The sequence below is a fragment of the Harmonia axyridis genome, chromosome 2 (genome assembly GCF_914767665.1).
Source record: "Harmonia axyridis chromosome 2, icHarAxyr1.1, whole genome shotgun sequence".
NCBI classification, from domain to species: domain Eukaryota; kingdom Metazoa; phylum Arthropoda; class Insecta; order Coleoptera; family Coccinellidae; genus Harmonia; species Harmonia axyridis.
Window position 1 is genome coordinate 57,946,815 of NC_059502.1, and position 15,426 is coordinate 57,962,240.

The window sequence follows — 15,426 nt, forward strand, 5'->3', positions numbered from 1 at the left end:
TTGAGTTGTTTTCATTTGAATTGTTTCTATTCATTCACTTCCAATATTGAACACGAAGAAGACTTGTGAAAAGTGGCCCAATAGTTTCACAGCTCAGTACAGATAGATAATCTTCTTCTTCTTCTTCTTTAGCAGTCTTTCAAAATAATAATAGTCATAATAATAGTTTGATTGTATCTATCACTATGAAGTTTTTTCAACTCACTTCATAACAAGTGATTTTCTCAAGTTAAATCAGTCAAAAATCTCGAAAAGGAAACATCTTATGGAAAAATGTTTCGAATAAAAGATTTTGAGGGGGAAGTCCGCTTATGTTAAAACCTTTTCCATTTACTTCGCCCTAGAGGGAGAGACAGGGATCAACTCTGGAATTTCAAATGGGAATCCCTGTTTTTATAGCGAATCCGTATTCTACGGCAGAAAATAAAAAAGTTTTCGTGATTCGCCACAGATGACTCTACAATAGAATTTAAATTTCATGTCTGAACTACCTACCGTATGTATTGCATTAATCATTCATATGAAATCCGATCCGTTTGTTTTCAATGAATGAGAATAATAATAATTCTTTACTATTATTTTTTTTTTATTAATTTAGAAGAAATTACTAGTTTAAATTCAAAATAATAAAATTAACAATCATTTCTCAAAAATAGTGGTGAAATTATTTGTTCTTCCTGTTTTTGTTTCAATATACCCATTAATTAAGAAGGAAGTATCAATTGAAACAGAAATCGAAATAGATCTTTTATTTGGAATCTTGTGAAAATGTACGTCAAGCCGTCTATCTTTATGCACAGAATGTTTTCCATTGTTCCAACGAATAGTTGGGCAATTTACCACTAAAATTTCATGTGAATGATTTATCGAGGATACTAATTTGGTGACAGAGCCATCTATGACTAATCATGAAAAATTATTGGTCCAAAAATATTTTATCTTTTCTATACAAATACATTATGTTTTTTACTGGAACTTTTGTAATGTACAGTTTGCTCAGTCTCAAAGTTGAACATTGTTTGCCCATATGGGTGTCGATATAGCTTTATTTAATGATATCTTGACATTGGTTCAGAATTTAGTCCATTTACACATGTCTTAGTTTTTTTTTCTTAGTTCTTACATGTTTCCCCTAAGTACACACATATCTAAGTTTTGTTTCTTTTCTTAGTTCTGTAACAGAGTGAAATTCGTTATTAGAATCACCTGGTATAAATTTGCCCCAGATTTAGAATCCCATAATAATTTTACCAGTAATGGGGATGTGAAAATATGATTTGGATCGAAAGCAGTAAAAAGATTTTTGTCCGGTTCAGGAAAATTTGTTTAGGATAATTTCTGGTTTATTTATTTCATGAAAATATAACGATGCAATTTGAAATCTCAGCCTATGTATGAAAACTTCCATGCGACACCGCGGTAGACGTTATCTCTTAAATTGGTGGATGCGCCGGCGAATACTTGGGTTGGGATTTATTTCTTGGATCTGTCTTTCTCGAGTGGAGTCTGCCTGTCGGGTTCCTTATTCCGAGCAACTTTTATTTGGCACCACCAAATCCTTATCTTGGAGGGAGGAGGATGGGTCGTTTATTTCTGATCTCCGGATCACCGCGGTCCTTTCGGCAAATCACCCTGTCCGGTCTGGCCTGAGTCTTAAATTGGTGAATGCGCCTACGAATATCCTGAGTGGGATTTATTTCTCAGATCCGTCTTTCTCAAGTGGAGTTGGTCTGTCGGGTTCCTCATTGCTAGCAACTCTTATTTGGAACCACCAGGCAGAACTCCTTATGTTGGGGAGAGGGGTCGCTTATTTCTAATCTCCGGATGACCACGGTCCGAGTCTTGATGGTAAATGCGCCGACGAATACCCGGATTGGTATTTATTTATTAGGTCCGTCTTTCTCAAGTGGAGTCTTTCTGTCGGGTTCCTTATTGCGAGCAACACTTATTTGGAACCACCGGGTAAAACTCCTTATCTTGAGGAGAGGGCTCGATCATTTCCGGATCACAGTTGCCTTATCGACAGAGTATTCCGATCTAATTATCTTGAGGCGCATTTTGGTGGATGCTCCGATATTTGTCCTGATTCGAATATATTGTTCAGGCTTGCTTTCTCGAGTGGATAGGTATCAAACCAGACCGTGAGGAACACAGGATAGGTTATCACCGTGCCGACATATTAGATTGCATTTCACACGCCATTCTGCATGTTTTCCACGATTGTCGTTACTTAACCATTTTGATCATTGCTCATTTTGCCTGCTCTCTGCTTGCACAATTCTGCTGCTTGATACACGCCTCCTGCTCACCTCTCTTAGTTCTCGTTCCGTATCGTGTTGCATTGTAAATATTTGCTTTTGGTGTTGAGTAACCTTTTGAGTTAATGTATTTATAGAATAGCATTGTATATAATTTGGTATAGTACATAGGGAAAGAAATTTTGTTGAATATAGTGTGTTTCGCCAGAGTGTCTTTTATTCATTTCATATACAGTTACTGCCATTTATCGAAAGAAATTACCACTGGTCAATCGCTCTCACCTCAGATTGAATCGAACCCTGCGGTGGCTGAGTCGACTCGTCGAATTTCGTTCCCATTTTTGGAATACGAGGATCCGAGGGTTACTTAAGAGGATGTAGCCCACACGACGGCTACAGAAGGTCAAGCTGATCTAGGCGGATCAGATAGTTTAGAGCGAGACAGAATAGGACAGAGCAACAGAAATGAAATCGCATAGATCGTTCGATCAACTATCCGTACCTGTTTATAAGTGGAATATACAGGGTGGGAAAATAAGCGAGGTAAGCAAGTCGTAGAGACTTGCGGTAAAAATTTTTACCTCTAAAGTGTACAAGAAAACACACAGGAAATTGTTTTGAAGTTCATACCTCTACCGCTAGGGGCGTAATAGCTATCGTCAAGTAGAAATGTTTGATATCAAGTTGAAAAAAAATATCATCACTGTAATCCTTAGAAAATTCTGTATCTGTATTCTGTATTCTGTCTCTGAATTCTGTATCTGTATCACTTTCGATTTTACGTCATCAAATAAGGGTAGGGAAAGGGAGAAATCGGACTGATTCAAATGTCCGTACCTTCAGTTTGTCTCAACATTTTCACAATCAAAAACAAAAATTCGTATCAGGAACATTATATGATGAATGAGAAGGTATCCGGGTAGAAGATGTAATAAAGGCAACCAATCATATACTAAGACTTTTTGTGTGTTGCCTATTCAATTTTACTCCTGCTCCTGATATACCTCCTCGATCTCATATGTTCCTGTTACAAAATTTGTACACCAAATTCTTGTTATTTCGTTCGAATTTCCCCATTTCACACACGAAAATCACAATCAAACACAAAAATTCGTATCAGGAACATTATATGATGAATGAGAAGGTATCCGGGTAGAAGATGTAATAAAGGCAACCAATCATACACTAAGACTTTTTGTGTGTTGCCTATTCAATTTTACTCCTGCTCCTGATATACCTCCTCGATCTCATATGTTCCTGTTACAAAATTTGTACACCAAATTCTTGTTATTTCGTTCGAATTTCCCCATTTCACACACGAAAATCACAATCAAACACAAAAATTCGAATCAGGAACATGTGATGAATGAGAAGGTATCTGGGAGGCAGATGTAATATAGGCAACCAATCATACACTAAGACGTTTTGTGTGTTACCTATTCAATTTTACTCCTGCTCCTGATATACCTCCTCGATCTCATATGTTCCTGTTACAAAATTCGTAAACCAAATTCTTGTTAATTCAATCGAATTTCCCCATTTCACACACGAAAATCACAATCAAACACAAAAATTCGTATCAGGAACATATGATGAATGAGGAGGTTATCCGGGTAGCAGATGTAATAAAGGCAACCAATCATACACTAAGATGTTTTGTGTGTTGCCTATTCAATTTTACTCCTGCTCCTGATATACCTCCTCGATCTCATATATTCCTGTTACAAAATTTGTACACCAAATTCTTGTTATTTCGTTCGAATTTCCCCATTTCACACACGAAAATCACAATCAAACACAAAAATTCGTATCAGGAACATATGATGAATGAGGAGGTTATCCGGGTAGCAGATGTAATAAAGGCAACCAATCATACACTAAGACGTTTTATGTGTTGCCTATTCAATTTTACTCCTGCTCCTGATATACCTCCTCGATCTCATATATTCCTGTTACAAAATTTGTACACCAAATTCTTGTTATTTCGTTCGAATTTCCCCATTTCACACACGAAAATCACAATCAAACACAAAAATTCGTATCAGGAACATATGATGAATGAGGAGGTTATCCGGGTAGCAGATGTAATAAAGGCAACCAATCATACACTAAGACGTTTTGTGTGTTGCCTATTCAATTTTACTCCTGCTCCTGATATACCTCCTCGATCTCATATGTTCCTGTTACAAAATTCGTAAACCAAATTCTTGTTAATTCAATCGAATTTCCCCATTTCATCACACACGAAAATCACAATCAAATACAAAAATTCGTATCAGGAACATATGATGAATGAGAAGGTATCCGGGTAGCAGATGTAATATAGGCAACCACTCATACACTAAGACGTTTTGTGTGTTGCCTATGTTTTTCATTATTATCATTATTGTTAGTATGAAGGTTGCTCTTATTATAACATTGTTTTTTATTGATCTGCTAATTCATTTTGTCAATCATAACAATCATATTAATGAACACTAATAAAAAATATAGTATTTTCAAGAATTCGGTGTTGAAAATCGAAGTTATAGTTAGTTGAATACGTACAACTGAACATGTAAAGTACTATAAGGTAAAAAGATGCAGACATTTTCATGGATTCGTTTGTGTGTGAGCTTCTTATTTCATAGCCAATGTGGAACTGTGTATGAAAAATTATCAGTTATATACAGAGTGGTCCAGATTTTAGTTCAATAACTTCGTCGTCGGATAGAACAACTTCACAAACTTAATTTTCGAGATACAGTTTTTTTTAATTTTAATGTTATTTCATTCATTGTTTTGATTTGTAGTTATTAAAGTCTAGATGATATGATACTTCAAATTAGGTAAGTGTCTCCTGACAAAATCATCCAGTGGCGTAGATATAGGGATGTGATGATGTTTATCCTATTGAAAATCTTCGCCACTGTATTTTCTTCGGAAAAATTATTCAATTTTCGAAATCAACAGTTTGACTGAAAAAAAAGTTCTCTTGAAGTTTTGCCATAGAAATAAGTTTTCGAGATAACAAATATTACACACAAAAATAAATTATTCAAATTTCACCATAAATAGCCATAGATAATAAGATAAGACTCAATATTGACATTTCCATAATATAGTAATAAATTGAATGTCATCTGAAGGCGTTATAATTAACTACGGCAGTTTTTGTACATTCATTCATCACTAATGGAAAAATTTGAAAAATTTATTTTTGTATTTGCTCCTCCTGAATAAATATACAGGAAGTAGTATATTTATTGTGAAATAGATGAGCTCGTACATCACAGGGAATACTGAGCATGGAGTTTATTAGAGAAAAAAAAAATGAAATTACATATTTAAAGCGTATTTTATTCAGTAATTATCAAAAACGCAATTACAAAATATATTTTTAAATCTTGAAAACAATTCTTCTTAAAATATATGAGTATAAATCATTACATGGCACAGAGTAGCCAATTTTCAATCGATAATTTTTAATCTACATAATTTAACATCAATATTGAACTACTATGGACAAATTTGTGTACATTAGATAAAATAACATAATTATGTACAATTTTAAAGCCATTTCTAACATTAAATATTGCTCAATACCTATATCACAAAATTTTACAAAGAAAGTATTACTATAAGGAAAGTATGTATGGGTAAAAAGATCACAACAGAATTTCTAACAGAAATTTTCGATAAATTCAACATTTATGATATTAATAACGATTTTTTTTACAACTTGATTTTTCCATATATACTTATTTTTGACATTTAAAAATAGAATTCGACAGTAATAAAAATTACCGTCTAGATATTGTACGATACAATTCCAGACTCCTTATTGAATCATTTGTAAATATCTATTTTCCTCCAAAAGAGAACTCAGAGATGATGTCATATCGTTAACCACCATGTTGGAACAAGCTTCTTCCCCTTTGATTTTTGCCAAAGGATGAGTACTGCTAGTAACAACGTCAGAGTTGCCTACCCACGATTGGCAATTTTGAACGTACTCCAAAGTCCTCTGATAAGTATCTTGGCGCATACCAATCGCTTGAACACCATTATTTCCACCCCTATTAGAGTTCATATTAGTGTTGTGCGTTTCTTTCGCATGGTTTTGGTTGAGTATTCCAGGCGACATTTGAGACTGACTTATGTCCTTGCACTGTATTTCACTATTGCTCAACGCACCATCTAAACACTTCTGCGGATAGTTCTGCTGTCTTTGACAGTTACAGTTCGTACACATCTGGCTTTGGGGCATCATGTGTTGAGAATTCGACACACACATGTTATTATACACTGACTGTTGGTAACAATTTTGGGAATGATGGCATTTCGATCTTTCTACGAAATTTTGGTTCTGATACGAATGCTCTGTCGGAACTGGAGTTGCCATGGCGTGCGACGATAGAGGCTTGTTATTATTATTCGGCACACAATTGTGATAATTCGCACCTCTGAATTGATACATGCTGGCATTACTAGGGCAGCTCATATTATTAGAGGCCTCACTCTGGCATTTGTTCTGCATGTAATTCTGGTTGCACATATTGAAATTGTTCGAAGCGTGAATTTGGGGTTGGCACTGATTCATGTATTGGGAACACATGTTGTGGTGAGTATTTTGGTGCGAAATAGAGTTCGGATGACACATTTGAGCCGGTACGGTTTGTCCGGCTTGATTACTCCAAACATTACCCTGCCTATGTTGTATATTGTAACACATATTATGATTCATGTTGTTTGGCACGTTCTGACTGTAACAGTAATTCATATTCATTTGCTGCTCTCCGTTATTCGGCATATTTTGGGGCATCAATTGCTGCGGTCTATTCAACATTGTATTCATCTGGCTTTGATTATTAGGCGACATTATCGTCTGAGGAGGACATCTCATCGGCGAAGGAACCATTCCAGACGGCGACATCATTTGGCTCACGTTCGAAATGGGAGACATCAACGGATTCTGAATATTATTATATCCTGGAGAAGCGGGAACTTGGTTGATATTCTGCGGAGATCCAACCATCTGACTCAAATTGGACATTGGTGATGCCATTTGGTTTAAATTTGACATCGGAGATGGAATCATCTGACTCATATTCGAACCAGGCGAAGGCATCACTTGATTCATACTAGGAGAGTTCATCATGTTATTCACATTAGACGAAGGCGACGGTAACATTTGGTTCAAACTAGGGTTTCCCGGAGAAGAAATCATCTGATTCAGACCTCCTGGTGATGGCATAACTTGGCTCACTCCTTGTGGTGACATCAAATTGGTGTTTTGAGGTGACATCAACTGGTTGAGATTTGAAGATGGTATAACTTGATTCAAACTGGCTGGAGAAGGTAAAATCTGACTAGGACTCGGGAGTGGTTTGGGGACTGTTTCGCTCCAACTCATGTTTGTGTTGAACTCGGATCCGATTTGTGTGTCTGCAACTTGATTCAAGTAATGCACCATTTCATCTGGGATGACAAGTTTATTCTCGACCATTTCACTTTCTCCCACTTCGTCCAAGTTGACTGCTTGGTTGGGATGTAAGTCTGTCAGGCTGGTAGATCCTTTTAGTGGTGATAACGTCACAGATGACGGTCTTGGCGGAGGGCTTCTTCGATCACTAATTGTATGACAGGGTTCGGACATCCTCCTGCCTTCTGTACTAACTGTTGTCTTCGAGCTGGTTAAATTTTCCAAGTTATTCAACCAGGTTTGTTGGGCAGCAGTTTGTTGGAGCGACGCACTTTGGGTCTGAAAACAATATTATTTGAAATTGCATTCATGTATTTAAATGTGCATGTATGTTCTTATTGAATGAGATTACATACCTGAAGCACTAAATTATTCGTGTGTTTATTGCAGGAATTCTGCAATCTTTGTAAGTGGCCAGCTAGTAACTGAGATGGAGGAGCAGGTGGTATACAACTACCACCATTGGTGTTGGTTGAAAGTTGGCTAGATCTTCTTGATGTTCCCGCAGATATTGGGTCGTAAAACGAGCTAGGACCAATTCCTGGTCTCAAACTAGAACCCTGCAAATTTTGTCAATTAGTAGAGTGCACTGCTAGTAGAAAAAATATAAAAGTTTCCATATGAATAGCAACTTACTTGAGAGGCCAAACTACTTTTTCTGCTCATATCCGCGCTTCTCATACTGCCGTAATAAGAACTGACAGTTGAATTGCTGTCCCTTCTTATCTGCACTTGAGTGTTATTCAGCTGCATCCTGTGTTGTAAATCTGTAATTGGAGATTTGGGTTGAATCTGTGTGTTCACTCCATTTTCCATCTTCAAGTCTGTTATTCTCTTATTCAAATCAGTGATACCGATATTTTTTCTTTGGGGAGGTAACATTGGAGATAAAGGAGGTTTTATCTGGATTCTCGGTTTCAACCTTGTCCTTGGCCTTTCACTCACTGCTACTCCTCCACCTCCTCCTCTTTCGGATCCTATTCCTACCATTGCACGTAGAATAACAGGAAGGTCATCAATCTGAAAAATAATGAATTTTCTTGTGAACAAATTTGTAAATTGTGTAGCACAGTATCAGGTGTGTGAATGAGTCTTTCCCGTTTTTTGTAAGAGATGGCGCCACCAATACTGTGCGAGTATTTAATGGTTACATATGTCATAATCAAAGCTTATTCATCTGTCAACAATTCCACACTTACACATTAGTTGAAATTTTTTCGCATCATAAATTTTTGAAATCGTGAAAATGTCGAAATTTGAGCCGAGTCGACGTCATTTGCGGGAAGTTTCACTTTATTGGTTCAATTTGAAGAAATCTACTGCCGAGGCGCATCGGTTGCTTCAGGAAGCTTATGGAGAAGGTTGTGTCGATGATTCAAGTGTTCGCGGATGGTTTCGACGCTTCAAAAGTGGCGATTTCGACGTGGAAGACAAGGAGCGTTCCGGGCGGCCGCAAATCTTTGAAGAACAAGAATTGGCGACTTTGCTTGATGAAGATTCGTGTCAAACACAAGAAGAACTTGCTGAAGCATTGGGAGTTGACCGAACAACCATTTCCAAGCGTTTGAAAGCCATGGGAATGATCCAAAAGCAAGGAAATTGGGTGCCGTACGAACTGAAGCTGAGAGACGTCGAACGGCGTTTTTTCACTTGCGAACAGCTGCTTCAGCGACATAAAAGAAAGGGTTTTCTGCATCGTATCGTGACTGGCGATGAAAAGTGGATCCGTTACGATAATCCGAAGCGAAGAAAATCATGGGGACTACCCGGCCATGCATCATCATCGACGGCCAAGCCAAATATTCATGGCGCCAAGCTCATGCTCTGTATATGGTGGGACCAGCTAGGTGTGGTTTACTATGAGCTTCTGAAACCGAATGAAAGGATCACAGGCGAGGTCTATCGACGACAATTGATGCGTTTGAGCCGCGCACTGCGAGGAAAACGGCCACAATACTCCGACAGGCACGACAAAGTTATTTTGCAACATGACAATGCTCGCCCACATGTTGCACAGCCGGTGAATACATACTTAGAAACGCTCAAATGGGAAGTCCTACCCCACCCGCCGTATAGTCCAGACATTGCTCCGTCTGATTACCATCTCTTCAGATCGATGACGCATGGCCTGGCTGACCAGCACTTCCATTCCTACGAGGAAGCCAAAAAATGGGTGGATGACTGGATAGAGGCCAAACCGGTCGAATTTTTTCGCAACGGGATTCGTATGTTGCCAGAAAGATGGGGAAAAGTTGTAGCTAGCGATGGCCAATACTTTCAATAATTCATTTGTAAGCATTTTTTCACAATAAAGGCTCAAAATTTGAAAAAAAAACGGGAAAGACTTATTCACACACCTGATAATAAACTGTTTTTAAATAATTTCTAAAAACTTTTAATTTGAAATTATAAAATCGAACACCATTCATTTATGAAAATTTGCTCAAAGGAACCTACCTCTAGATCTTCCGCCTCATAAGGCCATGATGGATCATCCATTGCACCTGAGGATCTCTGCATTCCAGGTGATAGATCATTAGAGAAATCATCATTACAGTTTCCAGCTAGTTGGGTTATTCCAAGTGGACTTCCTTGTTGTTGGCCAGGTGAATTGACATCAGACTGTAATATAAAATAATTTATACAGAAATTTGTTACATAATAAAGACCGTGATTCTAATATTATAAGGTGCTGTTTTTTTAGTACTAACCTCAGATTTGATGCTTGGACTACTGAGACTAGCTGTTTTGTGACTTTGCATATCTTCACTTCGAGGGCTAGAGTCCAGCCCAGCAGGACCATCATCTGAACCGCCATCTATTCCCTTATGCTTCTTGTTAGCATAGAACTCAGCTCCATGAACCGTTTTAACATGTTTCCTTAGGGAACTAGGATCTGTATACCGTTTTGTACAACCAGGTGCCTTACAAACATATGGTTTCTGAAAAAAAAATTAATAGTTTTCATTGGGCTTCGTCAATTTACCTTGGATGAAGAATAGAATTACTTACGATGTCCTAGATTTAGGTTAGCTTTCATTGAGAAATTCAAAATGAGTAACTTTTTCAGGAAGCATCTTTAGATTTTTTAGTTGAAAATAAGATGGAATCATAATAAGTGGATATCTTACCTCGTTGCTATGGGTGCGGTTTTGATGTTTTGCACGATCAGATGCATTACTGAACGCCTTTGAACAACCAGGATATTCACAAGTATATGGTTTTTCCCCAGTATGAGATCGGAGATGAGTTTTCAGATTTTCTAACCTAGAGTAAGCTTTTACACAGCCTTCAAACTGTAAAAAAAACATGACATTAATACTCATTAAAAAATGGACAACATGTTATCTTAGGAAATGAATTTACTTACTGTACATTTATGTGGTTTTTCTCCAGTGTGTCTTCGCATATGAACAACTAACATGTATTGAGCCTTGAAAGGTTTTTCTGCCCTGGAACAACCGTCCCATCGGCAAACAAAAGACTTTTTGTTGGCGTGTATATGTCCATTGTTTATGTGCTGAAATGAAAATATATATAATGCTTGCAACTAATTAATTAATTACTTCATTATCTCAAATCCTTGAAAATTTCACATTAGATGAGAAACCTCAAAATTATATGAAAATTTGAACAGTTTGTTCAATTAAAATTGAAACAAAGATCTCTAATTAATATAGGAGACCAAATTTTGGAATGTTTAGATGAGAAAGTTTGATGATTTTTGATATATAAATATCAAATACAATATGGTTAGTGTTTTTTTCTTGAACATTTAAAAAAAGTTGAAAGAATAAAGTTTAAATCGAACTGAGTTAGAAATATTTTAAGTAAATTTATTTCAATTTATACCTTAACTAGCTCATCCTGAGTTGCGAATTCAATACCACAGTCTTTCCAATAGCAGTTAGTTTCAATGAAATCGCCTGGTTCATCTTTAAGATCCATTTGATCATTGTTTGCATCTGCCGACGATCCACATTGCATACCATTGGCAGGTTCTTTCTTAACCTGAAAATTTAAAATTATTATTATTTGAATCGCTGAACTCATTTTTTTAAATATCAAACCAACCTTCACTTTTCTGACGGATAATAGAGATTCCACATCAACATGCGTCAATGTACTTGTGTCGGACTTCTTTCGGTGGTCTGTGAGATCATTTTTCGAGTTGTTATGGGAGGAGGTTATGTGCAAGGGGTGATGTCCCAAAGAATACATTGGGTGTGGTGGTGGAGCTGTAGGAGCAAGAGGTAACAAAGAACCTCCGCTCCTCATCAAGTGTGCTTGTATCTGCTGAAGATGCATGCCATGATGCATGCTGAGCGCTGGACTGAGCGCTCCTGCTGACAGATGGCCATACGAGCCACTAGCGCTGGAAGATCTGGAGCCATTTACGATAGACGCCAAGGAGTTCGGGGAGAATCTTATCATAGAATTTATGTCGAAGGAGTCGGAGTAAGGCGATGAGGATAACGCTCTTTTTCTGGACTGCCTTATACTTCCTGGACGAGGGCTGTTCAGTCTTGATCCTGAAAATTAATAAGTAGGTTCAAATCTTTTCTACTGCGCTCCATTTTTCATGCAAAAACTTGATGAAATCCAAATAAACCTAATTAGATATTTACACTGTTGATAAATGTTACAGCTTTGAGCCATTGCCAGTTCTTGTTTATAATTTCGATAACAAAATATTGAAATTGAAGAATGAAGAATAAGTGGAGCTAGACTTTCAATACTTACCATCTATACTAAAAGGAAATTCTGCACTGGTCAGAGTGGAAGATGGGTGGATTTCGGTAAGGCCCCGTGTACTGAGGTATTCGGATGACAAACCTAAGCCTGCAAAAAAAAAATAAATAAATAAAAGAAGAAAACAATTGATTCGAAAAAAAGTATGTACTACAGGGAATATGATTTTTTTTACATGTATTTTTAAGTTAATTCAATTATATATATTTTCTATATGGGTAATTTCAACTTCATCCTCTGTATTTATGGACGTTAAAATACATAATGAATAACAATTAATGAATAGAGACAGTAGATTGGATGATAGTATAGCCAAGTTAATACGAAAATTCTTCAACATTGAAATAGTGCACTTATTCATCTCATTTCAAATATGGAACATGAAAGTTGAACATGCGTTGAAAATTGGCCTATTTTATGTATTTATATTCAGGCGCCATAGCTATATGAGAGCAGATATTCAACATCAGGTAGATGTATTTATATTTTCGTTTCGACCAATTTGAAGACTGAAACTGAGAAATGAGCAACAAGAAGGAAGGATATTCTTCACTCCGAATGAAGATAAATATTACGTAGTGAAAGTCACAAGACGTTGAAAATGAAATATTACTATTTTTGAAGTTGAATTATTATACACGAGTATCAAGAACTTCACCCAAACATAATGATTTATGGAGGAAATTCTAAGTTGATAATAATTCAGTTTGAACACATGCTGAATCTAAGCACACTTTCAATCGATCATCAAAACTTCCTAACCACCAAAATATCATGGAACATTATAACGGGTGTTTTTTTTCGAGGTATATAACTTTAAGTTGGCATTACTGTTCAAGATGGCGACCGATTTAACAGCTGTCAAGTGATTTATTCTCAATTTGGTTTGGCAATTCATCATGAATAGAATCACGCCTGAACAACGCTTGCAAATAGTGCAATTTTATTTCGAAAATAATGGTTGTGTGTAATGGTTCAAAGTAAATGAAAAACAACAAATTGATAGCATGTAGAAATGTACTTGTAAAATATACCTTTTTGTTCTTAAATAGTTTCGATATTAGCGAGTTTGAACCATTCGAAATATCAAATGAAAAATATTAATATTACGTACGCCTAGAAGAATCAGGATAGAAAATAAATATTGAAAATCATAAACATAACAAAATGGTGAATGCGCCACCACAATTTTATGGAATAACTCTTCAAGGAGGAGCATATTATTAAATAACTAATAGAAGTTTACAAGTAATTAAACAGATGATTTAGAATTTTTCAGTAAAGCGATAAAAATACTCTAAGAAAAGAGAAGTATAGGGGTTTCTAATAAGAGGCTTCATTTTAAAGAGCACGCTATCTGGGAACCTGTCACTTTCGAAGCTGCCTTCTTCAGATATTTCACAAGTAAAACTATGATATGACTGAAAATGGAGGGATACTCGCTTCAACCACGCATTGGAACTGTTAAAATTTACCACAAAAATAGTGAAAAACACACAAAACTGAAGCACTTTTGAGTTGTCGTGAAGCAAATTCTCGACCGTCACTAGTGAAAAAATTTGTGTAGTTGGGACAAGTTAGTGATATAAAAAATCGAAACCGTGTGCGTCGCTCAAGCAAAACTGAAAATATTGCTAGGCCATAGTGTTGGCATTCACCGTTTAGAAGTTAAGCGGAGAATTTTTCTAATTTTATCAACTTTGGAAGGATTTATCTCCTTTAATATGCATTTTAGGCCATAAGTTTATTCATAAAACTATACTTATGTTTCAATGTACTATCACCCCCAGAAAGCTCGGTAGGTACACATTTTTGACTCACCCTGTATACTGTGAGAAATATTGTTTCTGTGGTAAATATTACATCAAATTCGTTTTGTCCAGGTATTTCTTGTCCAGAATTAATTTTGAGAAATTAACACAAAAAAAGACTTCTGAATTAAGGGAACAAATTATTTACAACATCTTACGTAAATGCTGGGACCGATTGTATCAAAAGCAATATCAATTCCAATTGCATATCGATTTTTCCAAGAGGTTTGATTGTGCTCAGATAATACTTAATGCAGAAGGTTTCAATAACTCATTAACATATGTTAATGAAGCCACCTGCAACTTTAACAGATGACAACTTAAAATTTGCTCGGGTAGGTATAAAAAGAAGCTATAAAAAGAATTCCGACGATACCTCAGAAGTGGACTTTTTATAAATGATCAATTCTCGGTATGTACTTTTTTGACAGAATGTATACAGGGGCGGCACGAGTAATTTTGGCGCCTGAAACAAATAATTTTCGGCCCCTTGCTGAAAAGCATAACAACATTACCTCCATCATAACCACCCAAAAAAAAACAGCACCTGCTCCGATGATAATACAGAACTTTCTACTTCCGATGAAAAATCTTGCAATCGTGTGTAAAAAAATTGAATTCTAGTGAATGAAAAATATTGCTTCAAATACTAATTGAGATTACAAACATATGTTTCGCTAAAAACAGTTATTAGTTTAGAATACAACATCGTAGGAATTTTCCATATGTTGAATGTGTAAATATCGGTTTCCAAATAATTCTAAAGCGAAAATAGTGGTGTTTTTGGTCAGTGTGAAATAACGGGTGTTCTATTTCGAGGTATACAACATTAAGTTGGCATTACTGTTCAAGATGGCGACCGATTTAACAGCTGTCAAGTGATTTATTCTCAGTTTGGTTTGGCAATTCACCATGAATAGATTCACGCCTGAACAACGCTTGCAAATAGTGCAATTTTAATTCGAAAATAATGGTTCTGTGCGGAAAACGTATCGCGCACTACGTCCATTTTATTTTGTTTAGCGATGAAGCACACTTCTGGTTGAATGGAAACGTCAACAAACAAAACTGCCGCATTTGGAGTGAAGCTAATCCTCAAGTGTATGTCGAAACACCGTTACATCCAGAAAAACTGACTCTT

The 15,426-nt window shown here is 36.4% G+C and overlaps 1 protein-coding gene across 4 annotated transcripts in view; it reads right to left on the minus strand.

Moving 5' to 3' along the window:
- Positions 1-5,576: 5,576 nt before the first annotated feature.
- Positions 5,577-15,426, minus strand: part of LOC123673938 (transcriptional activator cubitus interruptus) — a 132,588-nt gene continuing 122,738 nt past the window's right edge. For all 4 annotated transcript variants that reach the window (XM_045608708.1, XM_045608707.1, XM_045608709.1 and 1 more), the window contains exons 3-12: positions 12,466-12,564; positions 11,797-12,254; positions 11,575-11,733; positions 11,093-11,242; positions 10,854-11,018; positions 10,434-10,664; positions 10,180-10,344; positions 8,359-8,742; positions 8,079-8,282; positions 5,577-8,001 (exon numbers count right to left, since the gene is read on the minus strand). In XM_045608708.1, coding sequence (XP_045464664.1) covers positions 6,079-8,001; positions 8,079-8,282; positions 8,359-8,742; positions 10,180-10,344; positions 10,434-10,664; positions 10,854-11,018; positions 11,093-11,242; positions 11,575-11,733; positions 11,797-12,254; positions 12,466-12,564 — 3,938 coding nt within the window. In that variant the 3' untranslated portion in view covers positions 5,577-6,078. The remainder of the gene's footprint in view (positions 8,002-8,078; positions 8,283-8,358; positions 8,743-10,179; positions 10,345-10,433; positions 10,665-10,853; positions 11,019-11,092; positions 11,243-11,574; positions 11,734-11,796; positions 12,255-12,465; positions 12,565-15,426) is intronic.